We start from the raw sequence: 15,181 nt of genomic DNA, 5'->3' as shown, positions 1-15,181 counted from the left end.
TAGAATTTTTTTAAATATCAATACATTTTTGAATCAATTATTTTAGAACCTAATAACTTTGTTCAAAATATTATGTTAAGTATTGCCTGACATGAGTATATTTCTTAAATTCATAATAATTATTACTAATTATATTATATTATAAGAATATTTAATAGAACAAGTACGTACTCATTCAGTCATTCGTCATTATATGACGTAAACTCGTCGGATTAAAAAGATAAAAAAATTCGAAACGAGGCATGGCAAGTATTCATAATAAGTTATCACATTTAAATGAATTATATTTTATTTATTTTCCGATGTCTTAAAAATTTGCGTGTTGTGAGCATAATATCAACGTTTTACCTTCCGTAGATGCCTCACTTAAAAAAAATATATTATTTTATTAAATATACAAATTTTTGGTTGTTTTCGACAATTTTATTTTATGTTGATTAAACAAGATTACTAATTGTATGCAAGGTTCATCATAATCAGTGTCGACGCTAGATATTTTTTTTCTGGTAGGGCATTCATGTATGGCCACTCGATCACCAATTAATTTGTTTATACCATATGTAGTAAACCCAAAAGCCATTATATTATTTTAAATAAAATAAGTAAAATAATAAATTATACATAGTATAATTTATGAGTAGAAACGTAGGTATTAATATAATCCTAAATAAATAAGTATTGCCTGACATGAGTATATTTCTTAATTTCATATTAATTATTACTAATCATATTATAATTTTCAAAATTTTTTGTCACTCGTTTAAATAACATTATTTTTATTTTTTTTTACAGGTCTCCCTGTTACACTCTGTATGTGACACATCCGTTACAATGACGTATTCTACAACTACTGTACAACAGAGCACTATATCTACTCGTCCGCCTTTATATGATATTATATTTATTAGGTTACAGTCGTAATATGTTAGAGTAAAACCAAATTATATTAGTATTTTATCTATATACATCCTTAAACTGTACGTTATCTTGGTCCTCTCAGTTTGAATATAGTTTTGTTTAATTTTTTATAAGATATCAGTTATAGGTATATATTGTAATACTTACTTATTTTATTTTATTTTAATAAACAAAATACAATGAACGAAGAATATTTAATAAAACAAGTATGTACTCATTCAGTCATTCGTCATTATATGACGTAAACTCGTCGGATTACATAGATAAAAAAATTCGGAACGAGGCATGGCAAGTATTCATAATAAGTTATCACATTTGAATGAATAATATTATATTTATTTTTCGATGTCATAAAAATTTGCGTGTTGTGAGCATAATTTCGTTAAAAAAGTTATCAACGTTGTACCTTCCGTAAGATGACTCACTTAAAAAAATATTATTAAATTAAATATACAAATTTTCGGTTGTTTTCGACAATTTTATTTTATGTTGATTAAACAATATTACTAATTGTATGCAAGGTTCATCATAATCAGTGGTGACGCTAGATATTTTTTATTAGGAGGGCGATTCCGTGCCAAATTTTTTTTTCAGGTAGGGCATTCATGTATGGCCACTCGATCACCAATTAATTTGTTTATACTTTATACCATCGGCGGCTATTGTTCGCATGTATATTTGCCGGTTGCAGGTATAAATGTACCTATAATATACGATTTATATATGTTAACGGTAATGTTTGTAATACGTTATTTTATTAAATAACTAGCTATTCTATAAAATTCCTTAATATGTTCGTTAATATATAGATTACTGATTTGGTTTTCGCTAATGTATGGGAATTATATCGTTAGGTAGATATGACCGGGACTGGATTATAGATACCATACAAGGTTTGTTGCCGTTGTCATTGTATTAATACAAATAATACATTTAGAGTATATTGAACTACAAAATTCGGCATAGACTAGACTTATTAGTGTGACGATGATCTGTCTTAAGATACCAGGAGATGATTACTTTCTTTAATACGAAATAAAAACTAATTAAAATAATGAGTCACATTTTTTTTATAATAACTATCTTAACTATTTTACAGTTGTTCACTATTCAGTATATTATTTAAAACTAATATTCAAAAAAATACTTCGAATAAATGCAAATATAAATGAAATAATAGAAAATGTTAAAGATCTAAAATGATTATGACATTTAAATATATTATTTTAATTTTATTGTAATAGTAAATTATAATATATACAAGACACGGAATAGTGTAGATAAATATTATAACAACCAAAAGCCTGTGTTTAATCAATAAAAAAAAATAAAAAAAAATATTATTTTTGTTTGTACATATCATATTTTATCATGTCTGTACTATGTACACATACTATTTATAGGAAAAAAACACCCAATCACAATAGAATATATTGGTGTTTAGTGTTAGAATCTCGTTGTCGATGGTCGATCTATAGTCCGCGCAACGAAAACTGGCCGGTGACTGGTGCGACTCTAGTGGCAATTGTCAATAAGTGGTTATTAAACTAATTGCCGCGTTTTTTTAAAATTATTTGTTCACATGGTATATATTAATTAATTATTATACCAATCATGAGAGAAAATGGTTTAAAAAATTATCAGTATAAAACATAATTTCAATACGTGATATAATATATATACAGTGTATTGATTGTTAATAATAATTGCAAATCAGTAAAAAAAAAAAATAATATTTTTACACATACAATAAAAATAAAATAATATTTATACCTATACTGGCTATACTTAATATTTTACATTTATTAATAATTGTCAATAATATTGACAAAACAGTCTACAAATACATAAATACATAAAATTATTATCAATATCAGTTATTCCAATTGCTCTATATCTGATTCCTCATCACTGCAATCGCTGTCATCGGGCAATATGGTCAAAACTACTGGTTCCATTAAGGTGTCCCTAAGAATTTCCTTTCGGTTATCTGAATCTTGTATTTTTTCGGCATGCCTTACACAATTTTCCCAATCCTCTTTGGTTACCGCATCCAACGCTTCATGGGTAAGACGCTCGATATCAACCATCTTGAATGTATTATTATTTTTTGCTACTTGACCCTTAACTTGGGCCCATATAAGTTCAATTGCATTGTATTGGCAATGATATGGAGGTAGGCGTATTACTTCGTGACCTTTTTCTAATGCAATTTGGTCAAGCAAGTATTTTTTTTGGCGCGGAATTAAGGCTTTAACTGTTTGATGAAGTTCTGCTAAAGTTTCAAGAGGATGAAATTCAATATTTTTTTCATTCAACCATTTTTGTACGTCCGATTTTTTCCAATTACTTTTTGGGTGATTTTCTACTATTGTGGAATGATATGACGCATTATCCATCACCAAAACAGATGGCTCTTCTAAATTGTTTAATAATTCAATAAACCACTCTTTAAAAACTTCGGCATTCATTTGACTGTGGTAGTCGGCGGTATTGCCTGTATTGCTACGGAATACTAGTTTGGACCCTTGAATAAAGCCATAACGAGCACATCCAGCATGGCACACGATAAGCCGACCTCCTTTTCCTGTTGGAACTTTCAATCCTTCAGTGCCGTGTTCATTTTGCCAAATCATCGACCTCGAATGATTTTGATTAACCCATGTCTCGTCAATATAAACAACAGGGCGATCATCCTTCATCTCGCGCAACGTACAAATTTCTCGAAGAAATTTACATCGAAGTGCAACGATGTCATTTCTCTCCATCAAAAATTTACGGCCATCATTACACTTCTTATAAGAAAATTTCAAATTCTTCAATAAATATTGCATGGAGCGTAAGCATCCGGAATAATTGATTTTTTGTCTTAAAGCATTTAGTATCAATTGTGCAGTTGGATACTCACCTCGATCGTAGAACTCGTGCACAGTTCTCCTAACGACATCAGAATCAAAATCGTCGATCTCCGACACAGTTTTTGCACGTTTGTAACCTTTGCGTGGAGACTTAAATAACATAACTGACGTTGATTCTTCGGTTTTTTCTTTTGCTTCGGAGCAAATACGTCGGACAGTGCGCTCTGACAATCCACATGCTTCGGCAGTACGTATTTGTGTTTTTAAAAAAATCGGCGGTTAAATTTGGTTGTGTTGACAGTTGTTTTAGAAACGTATACACTTTATAAACAATTTGTTTAGTCTGGCTACGAGTATCACTATTGGTAAGAGACATTTTTAATAAATCTAAGAACAACAATTTATTCAAACAGAAACACAAAAAATACACAAAACACTGGTACAGCACACTGTCGGTTACAAATGTCTGTAGCATAATGCACAAAATCAACAGTATACACTACCCACTACCCTCCTGTTAAGACCCCTCCGTGTTACGACCCCTCTATACAATACATTCCAGTAATACAGCCAAAACTGGTTTTCAACATCGCATAACAAACACACCGCGTGCGCCTATTGTATAACATCGCAGCGGCGACGCGTAGTTTGAGAACCCGCGGCTAGTGGCACGTTCATGGCGGGCGGGTTTCGGGGGTGACCGGCCAGTTTTCGTTGCGCGGACTATAGTCAAAACATAATCTTAATTAGTACAGGAATAATAAATAATAAATAATAATAACACGCTGAAATATATTACAAACAATAATAAAGAAAACGCGAATAATGAGAGCAACAATACGATAAGAACGGGGGACGACGACCAGTGCATGTTGCATAGACTGTAAGATTACCTTCGCTGCTTTTAATTGCAACAGTGTCCTTACATGTAGGGCTGGTTGGAGACCAGTTGCTTAGGCTCTGGTATAGGTATTTGATATCTGTCGGTGTGGTTGGTGATGCGGGTGAGGCGATTACGACAGAGGAGTACCGGCGTTAAACCAATCGTTTTTGTTCACCTCGGTCGCAGAGTAAATCGTTTGGGTGGAAATGGCACCACCTCTGCTGCTATTGCCGCGTGCCCGGCACATCCTGAACTGGGTTTTTGTCTTTTGAAAAGACCAGATTGGTATTGTTGTATGTCTTCAATATTCTTATACACCAATGTCTGTAACTGCGGCAAAACATGATTGATGCTTTTCAGCATGGCCAACGGTGTGTTTTCAGGATGAACCAACAAGTGGCGTCCATTTGACCGCAACAAGGCCAACTGCTCGCTGTAAAAAAAAACGACGGATTCAATTTATTAACCTCTTCCTAACACTATAAGACGAGTAGTAGGAGGGCAATGATGATTTTAAATAGGAGGAGCAAAGACACTTACGAATTTCCACTGTATAACGTTATATTTAAGTATTTGGTTCAGAAGTAAGCGCATATCGACATTGTACACTTAGATAACGCAATCTGGACTATATCATTTAATGTCACCATCAATTCCGAATAAATGTAAGCTTTGGCGTTTATGCATTGTATTACGCATTGTATTACTCTCCCTTGAAGTCTTGCCTTTTGCAACTGTGTTAAATATATATATTATTTATTTAATAAATACAAACGGGCGTTACTATTATACACATTATATTTTAATAATTTAAAACAAAATTATTCAGTGTTTTATATAGCAAATGCCTAAGTTTAATTACTAATTTTTGGTGTTTATACTACTCTGCATTTAATTTAATAATATAAAGGATTGTCATTTAATTTTTTTTTACATTAAAGATTTTTTAATTATTTGATTATCACAATATAATAACAGTATAATTTAATTACATTATATAACAAATACTGTACAATAAAAAGAGAGAAAAAAAGACTATTTAAATGTACCGTATGTATGTATTTTACTTAAAATAAACATTGAATTAGTTTACTAAATAAAACATATGTGATAATGTGATATATTGCTATTGGTTAAATAATAAATATTGAAATGATTGTAAGGAGTTGATAAATATTTCACACCTATTAAGTTAAAAAAAAAAACTACTTAATTACCAAGTTACATGTACAAATACTGTATGCACATTTAGCTGACAGAAACTCTAAACAAATTAAAACCATCAGCCTACAGAAACTAATATCTATTAACATGGACAGTTACACTTAAATATAAAACGTAGTCAATAAAATTATAATATTACTAATTTAATGTTCAACTCATAGTATCTTATGTTCATTTATTGAACATTATCAACTTATCTGTGTTATACAAAATTGGCTGAAGTTATGCACATGCTATTTTTGTGAATAAATATATACTTGTTTTTAAATATGAAGGTTTAGATTTTTTTCAAGGTTTGAAATGATGTATTATTTTATTCTAGTGTTAGGTTTGAATAAGTACAGTCAATCTTAAAATATTAAATATCATTTACCTTGAATGCAGGATGACTAGATCCATCATGAGCAAAAGGACGATCCAATATTCTTATCAATTCATATCCATGATAACGACAAAAAGAATTTTCCTGAACAGTTTGAGGAACAGGGCTTGACGTCGAAGACGAAAACATAGTTGTCATATTATATTGGCTAGGTACAACGTTGGAGTATAAAACAGTATTATTATAAGGAAAACAATATTTTTTCTGTTTTTAGATATTTAATAACTTGATTTTATTGTATAATTTTTTATTTCATTACACTTACTTAATTATTGGTGCCACATTAGTATGCACGGCAGCACAAACTAAAGCCGTTGTTCGTACAACATGATCCGCAGCGTTTATCAAACTCCTACCTTGCGATATTGTTGGGCCCTAAAAATCTAATAAAATCTTAATGTAAAAAATTTTTACTTACGAATATTTATTATATAACACACAACAAAATATTAATAGCAAAGGTGTTAAAGTTAATAAAAATAATTAACTCATTTTGTGTTAAGAAAAGGTTGGCATTCATTTGTCAAAGATTTAAATTTAAGTTAAAAAGTTATTTTTTTAACTAATTCAATTCAAATTTGTGTTGTTGTAACTTAACTTTTCATAGTTTATTATAACTTTTATGTGGTTAAAATAATATTATTTTCATATCCTATGTAGCCAACAGACTTTACTGATTCGTTGACTCATTCGATCATTATCATTTATTTTTTAATAATACATAATTTAATGATGTTGAAACAGTGCTATAAGTCTTGTTTAATGTTTATTTAAATCAAAATACTAAGGCACTTTATGACCTAAAAATACTGTAGCATGAAAAAAATTGTTTACAGAGTTGGGTTCATTTTATTTTCCAATTTAACATTTAACTTTTTGAGCTAAATGTTTTGTTTGTCAACTATTAACTTTTAACCGAAAGCAAATTAATTGGTTTAACTTAACTTGTTACAAATAATTATTTTCATTCACTGACCCAACAATTGAAATTATGTTAAGAGAACACGAAATCGTTAAAAAAGTTAGAAGTTAGATAACAAATCATACATTTAACTCGATAAGTTAAATGTTATTATTGAAAAAAATATTAACCTACCTCTGTATAAAATAGTTTATTTACTTTTTTAAATTAGCATGTGTACCTATCACATAAATAATTACTTTTATTTGTCTGATTTCCTGATTTTTAATAAATAATTTTATTTAACTTTTATCATAATGTGAAGTGTATATTTTACACATTTTACATATTGACATTTATAGATAAATAGATTTATGTTGTAAAACTTACCTTTAAAGTTCAATGTATTTGTGAGTTGTATACGACACCAAAGCGTGTACAGTGAGCCTCTGTGACAATCTCCAACATAACCTAAAGGCTGCTGTTGTTGAGTTCATACACTAGACAGCTGAGATAGCCACTGGCTGCAGCATCTTCACATGTCATACTGTCCAATAGGCAACCATTTTCAAGTGCGTACTACGGACACGTTAGGTGGCTGTGGGCCACGGCTTCCCGACACGTGGCTGAATTCCAGGGACAACCGCGCTCGTGAGCATACCGAAGTACATCGATGTTCCCCCATGCCGCGGTCGCCTCACATGTGGATATGTCCCATGGGCACCCATTTTCCTGCAGGTACATAAATGTTTTGTGTCCATGGGTACCCCCGACTTTCAGCAAACGCCAAACTCTTTATATGTCCATTGGCAACAGCGTTTTCAATAAATTGAGTATTCTAAAAAAAATATAAAGCTTGATTACAATAAAAAATATATTAAATACATTATTTAGGAAAAATTTCCCAGAGTCCTGGGACTAATATTTGAATAATTATACTTGGGGAGTTCAAAATCCCAACCCCCCTTTCATGAGCGTTATTAACTTATGAACTTCACAGTAAAAATGCCAAATTGATTTTGTTTTTTGGTTTAATTCCAAAACAAATGACTGCAAATACATGGCATTTTCACTGAATATTTGTATTAGAATTTTACACACACCGACACCATAACATTTTCAAAATATTTCTACTTTTGATGAGCTGTTTACGGACATTTACAGTTTCCAATTTTTTAATTTTATTTTTTTAATTGTCAAACAATTTTCTTTATTAGTGGGTCGATATTAATAGAAGAAAAATATGACATTTTCTCTGTCAGTATAACAATATTATCAAGGGTAGGTTACCTACATTTATTTGAGCAATGCCAATTTTTTACGAAACACGACGCCACTGCTGCACATGTGTACAACCGGCAACTGCACTCACACGCGGCCAGTTTCCCTAAATATTGACCTTAAATAAACACTAACATGTCCAGGACTACGGTTATCTATTCGAGTTGTACCACTGTACCGGAAGTGTGTAGCTTGTATAGTACTACAGTTCTGTGCGTGGCCAGAACAGTACATAGCCAGTCGATGGGTTGTAACTGTGAGAGATGTGACATCAAGGCTGTGCGACATCAAAGTCTTTCCCGTCGAAGAATAACGCCATACGCCGTCAGATAATAATAGTAATATGTCGTAATTTTCGTCCGTGTCTGAATCATCAACTGATAACTTTACAGAGTCAGCGTATACTAATCAACAAGAAAAAACAATCACCAAAAATAAACAATCATTTCTTTATAAATACTAAATACAAACATATTTCTGAATTCTCCACATTTATCGTTGAAATATTCTTATTCCGTGAATAATATTCATACATCGTCTTGGGTTTTAGAAAATATGCTTTTTGAAAAATGTTCTTTTTTTAAAAATACACTCAGTAGTTTTAGTAATATTACCTGTTGAATAGTTTTAATTAATAATATTTCTTAATAAACAATATAATACAGATTACTGTTAAATAATATACTATAAACATGGTTATTGATAATGAGGAATAGGCTTATTGACATAATATTATTATAGTCATCAATACAAGTACAGCAGCCCGCTACCTCCAGATGACCATACAGTTTGTAAGTCTTTCGTTCTACTATATTTAATATGTAACTAAGATTGTTGTAATTTATTGTGTAATAATAAAACATATCAACTAGAACTTAATGTTTGATCTATCTTTCATGAAGCTCCTGAGTTATGGTTAAAATATAATTCAAAGGGGTTTCCTCACTGAATTATCTGAATATAACTGGTTCCCCAACCCTGTTACATAAGCATACAAATAAGGCGATTGTGCTTAAAAAATCAGCCTGTTTGTATCTTTTTTACTAGCTGTAATTGCTAGTTACTAGTTAATTTGTTTATACATTTTATATGTTTATATAAATAGTTATTATACAAGCATGGAAGTATATTGTGGTGTTAGAAAAACTGAAATTATTTTTAAAAAAAGTGACAAAAAGAATTATATATATTTAATGAAAAAATGCATAAATTAGTGACATATACTCATACTAGTGAAATAAAGACAATTGACATTGACTATGAACAAGTTATAATATACTTTAATAGTTTTCAAGTTGATCAATTATAATAAAAAAAATACATAAAGAAAAAAGTGACTTTTAATGAATTTATAGTAACTTGCTTACATACATGTAGTATAATATGCAGTAAAAACAAAAACAATTACAGATATTAAATAATTAATAATTATAAGTTGGTTTTTTTTTTTTTTTTTGCTTATTCCGGGCCTTGAAGGTCCATCCTTATCAAATTATAAGTTGGTATATAAATTAATAAAGTAGGTATACTCACAAATGTTTTGAGATAGGACTCAATGTTCATAAAATATGAAATCAAATTTATTCGGATTTGCAAGATAGATTCTCAATTTTTTTGCCAAACGATTATTTGGCCAGGCTTAAATTGTAGTACTATAATTTTAATAAAGCTGTAAAATATAAATTATTAATTATATTCATATATTGATATTATAAAAATCAACTATCAAATAAATAAATAAAATTGTATAAATAATACCGTTGCCAATAGTTAAGTATGTTATATGATTACAATACCTAATATTATATTTTAATAACATGATCAAGGTGGATTTTTCTTTTTTCATTTTACTTAAATTACAATTTCTGCAGCCATGGATATAAAATTTTAACATACCAATTGAGTGGCGTATATTAGGTTGGGGCTGATGTGCAACGAGTACACATGGTAGTTGCGGCACTGGCAACATGCAGTAAGTGAATTTTAGTTGTTCACTTATTTTAATTGAGTTAAGTAGTCAAATAAATTTTTTGTAATTTTGATTTCATAAATCAATGTGTTTTGGGGTATTTATTATGTTGACATTTATTTTTTTTACAATTTTTCATTACCTAACTAAGGTTATTCGTATAAGATGTGATCTACCGATAATAACTTGATAATTTAATGACATGACCTAAATACCTATTACGATAAAGTAATACTCGTTAAATTTATTATAATCACCAAGATTATAATACCTAACAAATGTTATATTTTGAGATTCCATTAATGTGTTCTTCACGTTTATAATGAACTTGAATATAAAATTATAAATAACCATATTTGGTGTAAGTGTATTTTTTGCAGATATGTTTGTATGTAAATTGTAGTGAGTAATTTTAAATAGAGCAATAAATTAATTTGTGTGTTTAACAAAAACATTTTTTTGTTGGCAATAAATGGTATATATTAAAAGAATATAACTGTGGGTGGTGAAACTGTGTAGTGTTAAGTTTTTAAAAAATATACCAATTATAATTTTTTTCAATTCATATAGTAGAGTACAATAGCAGTTCCAAATGTTATGTAGATCTTACATTTTATCACTTTTTACTATTAGGTAAAACATTTAAGGACACCATCTGATTTATATTTTGGGATACTGAATTTACTATTTAGAATACATTTTAAAAGTAATTTTTACAACATAATCTTAAAGTATAAATGCATTCTTTACACTGAAGTCTTGTTTGATAACTTTTGGTAAGAATGTTGATTTTGATTGTTATTAATTATAATAGTTATGTACAGTTAATTTTTAAATGAAATTAATATTATAATATTCAATATTTTTTTATTTTTATTTATTCTTCAAGAAGATAATGGGCCGCACTTAACATGTTCATGTGGGGGTCCATGAGTTCACAATTTGAAATATCAATACATTAAATAGTTCTTATAAATTAAAGAATTACAATTTGTAATATACATTTCTCACATACCTAACTATAATATTAATAATATAAGTACTTATATATTTTATTTTATTTATTTATATAATATAATATTATAATATAACATTATGTAAAAAAATTATGTAGTTAAATAATGCAATATAATATGGTACTATAAAACTAAAATTAACAATAATTACTTAAGTCGTACAACTTAACTGATAAATAATGCAGTCATCCTATACGTTTGTTATGAGTCAGTCTATATTTTGTTCTAGTAATAGCCAAAGTGTAATTTTTTTTTTTTAAGAACCTTAAAAGAGTTGCTGTGTTTAATTTCTAATGGTAGAATATTGTAAATTTTTGGACCAATATATAAGTATGTGGATTGTGTTAATTTTTTGTGCATAGTTGGTACTTTGGTATTAGATATTTGTCTAGTATTATGTCCGTGTTCAGCTTAAAAAGTAAGGTTATTTTTAATTATGTAAAGTACCAACACTTATAAAATAATTTTTTAATTGATAGTACATTCATGTCATTTTATTTTGTGTGGTATTTTGAGTTTACTATTAATTAACAAAACACGACTTCGCACAATGAATGACCGAATTGAACTGAGTAGAGACTGAATAGTGAATATAGTAGAGAATTGTTGAAATAGTCCAAGATGTATTCTTTATAGTAAATTACAAGTTATTCGCCATGTACCTAACCTTGTATAATTACAACTTGTTTAGTATAATGCAATTTTATACATACTATTAGTGCAAATTATATATTATTAAGATGATGCCAAACCCTGTTGTCTCCGTCTGACAAGTGCGTAACATAACAAATGTACCCTCAGCAGATCATGTTTAGCTCCGTTAGTTTAAAAATTAGAGTAAATCGACCTATTGAACTTGATGGTAAGAATATTATCTGTTAATATGTTGATTATTACGATAGTTAAATTTTTTAATAAGTTATGTGTATATAATATAAAGTAAATTAAAAATGCTCATAACTCACTCAAAAACTGAATAAACGTAAAGAAAATAAAACCTAACCTAACATACGAACAATAATGTTCTTAGTATCAAGTTTCATAATAGGTCGTTTCACTCTAATATTTGAACTAACGGTATTAAACGTGATCTGCTGTGCGTCAATTTCCTATGTTACGCACTTGTAACACGGAGATCTTTGTTGTTGATGTTTTAAATTATTAAAAAAAATAAAATAAAAACAGGATATTTGTGGTGACTTTAACTTCTAGTTACAGCTGATCATAATAAATTATAACAAAAAAATATGCCCGACTGCAACCTAACTATAAAATAATATTAATTATAAATATAAAAATGCCACAAATGAGATAAATATCAATCAGAGGCCATAAATTGATTGTCACAAATACCAAAATTTACAGGACAGCAGTTTTAAGGTTTTTAATTATTCTACATGAAATAATTTGTGTTGTATATTTTTGATATCCGTGTTGCAACTTATTTGTTTGTAAAATATTATGTAGATTACATGAGTTATTACTTTAAGGTCTTAACATTTTTTTTCAACGTATTTAAAATGTTTCTTTTAAATTTAAATGGGATTTGTTATAAGTAACAATTATAATATATTATTACTGGGGACATACAATGTTTTGATGATGGACAAATTAAAAGTGGTTAATTTAATATAAACTCCAATTAATTTATGATATAAATAGTTAAAATGTACTTAGGACTAAGTTTTTAAATATGTATAATATATAATTGTTGTAAACATTTAAAAAAAATAAAAATTTGGTATTTTGTATGTGAAAAATAAAAAGTAGCATATTTAATTAAATTTTTAGTCTAATAAAACAAGTTGTTTAATGTGCTTATTAAAGACATCACATTATTAAATGTAAGAAATATAAATAAATGACATAGTTATAATTTCTATTTAATTTAATTTACTAACAAATGCTAAAAAGAAAATTATTTTATTATATCAGTTCTTCAGTATAGGTATAATAATAACAAAAACAAATTAAAAATGAAAGAAAAAGTATAATTTACTCTTTATAATAAAAAGTATATATTAAAAAAAATGAATAGTAACAATACTATAAGATATTAAACCAAATTTGAAATGTTAACTAATTATATTGACTATTAACCAATTAAAATAAAATAAGAAACTCACAAGGCTGTATACACAACTAAAATACAAGATGACACGATAGTCACACAAATGATAATAATATTATAACGTATCATCAGTAATTAAAACTACAGATATTAAAGAGTTTTTCAAAAAATTAATACAACCGGACATTTTTATATTTTTTTATAAATAGATTAACAAATTCAATAATATTATCTTCAACATTACAAGTCCAAAATTTAATGAATTGTTTTTGACAAAAATAACAAGTCCGGACTTGTTATATTTGTCCGCTTAATATTTAGATCATGTTAAAATATGTATTGTATGTCTCATTAATTTAGGACTTGTTGTATGCGTGCACAAAATAATCCTATCTTTTGCTAAAAACACAACAATTAAAGTATAAATAAAAAAGGTTTTACTTATTATATTGACTTTTACTGAATCAAAAAGATAACACAGATTAACCCAATACTCATAAAACGATTTTGAGAAAAAATGGACATACAACTTTTAGCCATTGATATGATTCGGTCTTACTCTAATTAATTAATAACACAAATGGTTGACTAATACTTACAAGGGACTGTGTTGAGTGGTAGATTTAATCTAAGTGACCACTTAGCCACATTCAGAAGACGAACAAAATACACAATACTAATGCTCAATGCTCATCGCTAGAAAACGTAAGAACAGCAAACTCCCTAAAATGGAAAGACAGATTAATATATATATAATTGGAAGTTGCACCGAACAATAATTACCAACAAATCAATAGAACACAAATTCAATTTGTACAATACAAATGGAAAATGCACTTGTGTGGCACCGTTGGCTTCGGCCGCAGCTGCAAACACGCTGCAAGCTGAGCTGAAAACATTAAAGAAAGTAATCATTAGTAAACGAAAAAAACGGTCATTGCAGGGATCGGCCGGATTAGGTACGAACAATCAAACAGGAACGGCAGATGAAAATCAAACGAAGAACGAAGGCATTATTAGTATCGCCTTCTACATACGAACGGTTAACAATACAGACAATCAATGGCACTGAAGGCCTTACAAAACCTTAAAATTACCTTTAAAATATACATTATAAAAACATGAAAAACCAAAAGACTTGCGAAAATGCGACGTTCACGGAATGATGTCTGTGAAGCTGATAGCTCCCGTACTTTTATCACTTATCAATTCTGATAAGACAGGTAACCGCAATATTGCATATTATACAATTGCATATTCATATCTCACAAGTGGTTTTAATAAAAACATACTTTTTTTTCAGATTTCAGATATAATTCAAGATTCAAGATGTATGGATGAATAATAATAATTATTATTATTGAGATTATATTATTATGTACTATTAAATATTATTAATTAATTAATTTATACAAGTAATAAAACAAGAAGTATTTATTTTGCGAATTATGTATTTAGTATTTACCTAGTTTGAAAAATAGATATATCAATATGACAATATATGACACAATGAAACATTTTAAAGTATTTTACTATTCTAAACTAGTATCAATATGATTCCATTAACAATGATTATAGTGTAAGTAAAAGCTTACAACCAACTATCCTACAGAGAACCTACAGACATGATCGCAATTTTTTTATTTGGAATATAAAACATACTTTTATTTTAGATTTT

The 15,181-nt window shown here is 28.5% G+C and overlaps 1 protein-coding gene and 1 long non-coding RNA gene across 2 annotated transcripts; both read right to left on the bottom strand.

The window, feature by feature from the left end:
• Window positions 1-2,795: 2,795 nt before the first annotated feature.
• Window positions 2,796-3,938, bottom strand: LOC132953682 (uncharacterized). The gene has a single exon (XM_061026056.1). It carries the CDS (start codon window positions 3,936-3,938, stop codon window positions 2,796-2,798), a length of 1,143 nt encoding a protein of 380 aa, XP_060882039.1.
• A 1,354-nt stretch (window positions 3,939-5,292) lies between these two features.
• LOC132934816 (uncharacterized) lies at window positions 5,293-14,887 on the bottom strand. The gene is made up of 10 exons (XR_009663087.1): window positions 14,471-14,887; window positions 14,287-14,392; window positions 14,103-14,226; window positions 9,981-10,116; window positions 8,919-9,061; window positions 8,461-8,851; window positions 7,557-8,004; window positions 6,531-6,648; window positions 6,257-6,413; window positions 5,293-5,393 (listed from the first exon to the last, which is right to left on the bottom strand). It is a non-coding gene; the product is annotated as an uncharacterized LOC132934816 (long non-coding RNA).
• Window positions 14,888-15,181: the final 294 nt, after the last annotated feature.

The sequence above is a fragment of the Metopolophium dirhodum genome, chromosome 1 (assembly GCF_019925205.1).
Source record: "Metopolophium dirhodum isolate CAU chromosome 1, ASM1992520v1, whole genome shotgun sequence".
NCBI lineage: Eukaryota > Metazoa > Arthropoda > Insecta > Hemiptera > Aphididae > Metopolophium > Metopolophium dirhodum.
Note: the sequence above shows the minus strand (reverse complement) of the source record. Positions and strands in the feature narration are given on the sequence as shown.

Bases quoted from the DNA above. Each gene is read 5' to 3' on its own strand.
- LOC132953682 (XM_061026056.1), bottom strand. From the start codon at position 3,938: ATGTTATTTAAGTCTCCACGCAAAGGTTACAAACGTGCAAAAACTGTG.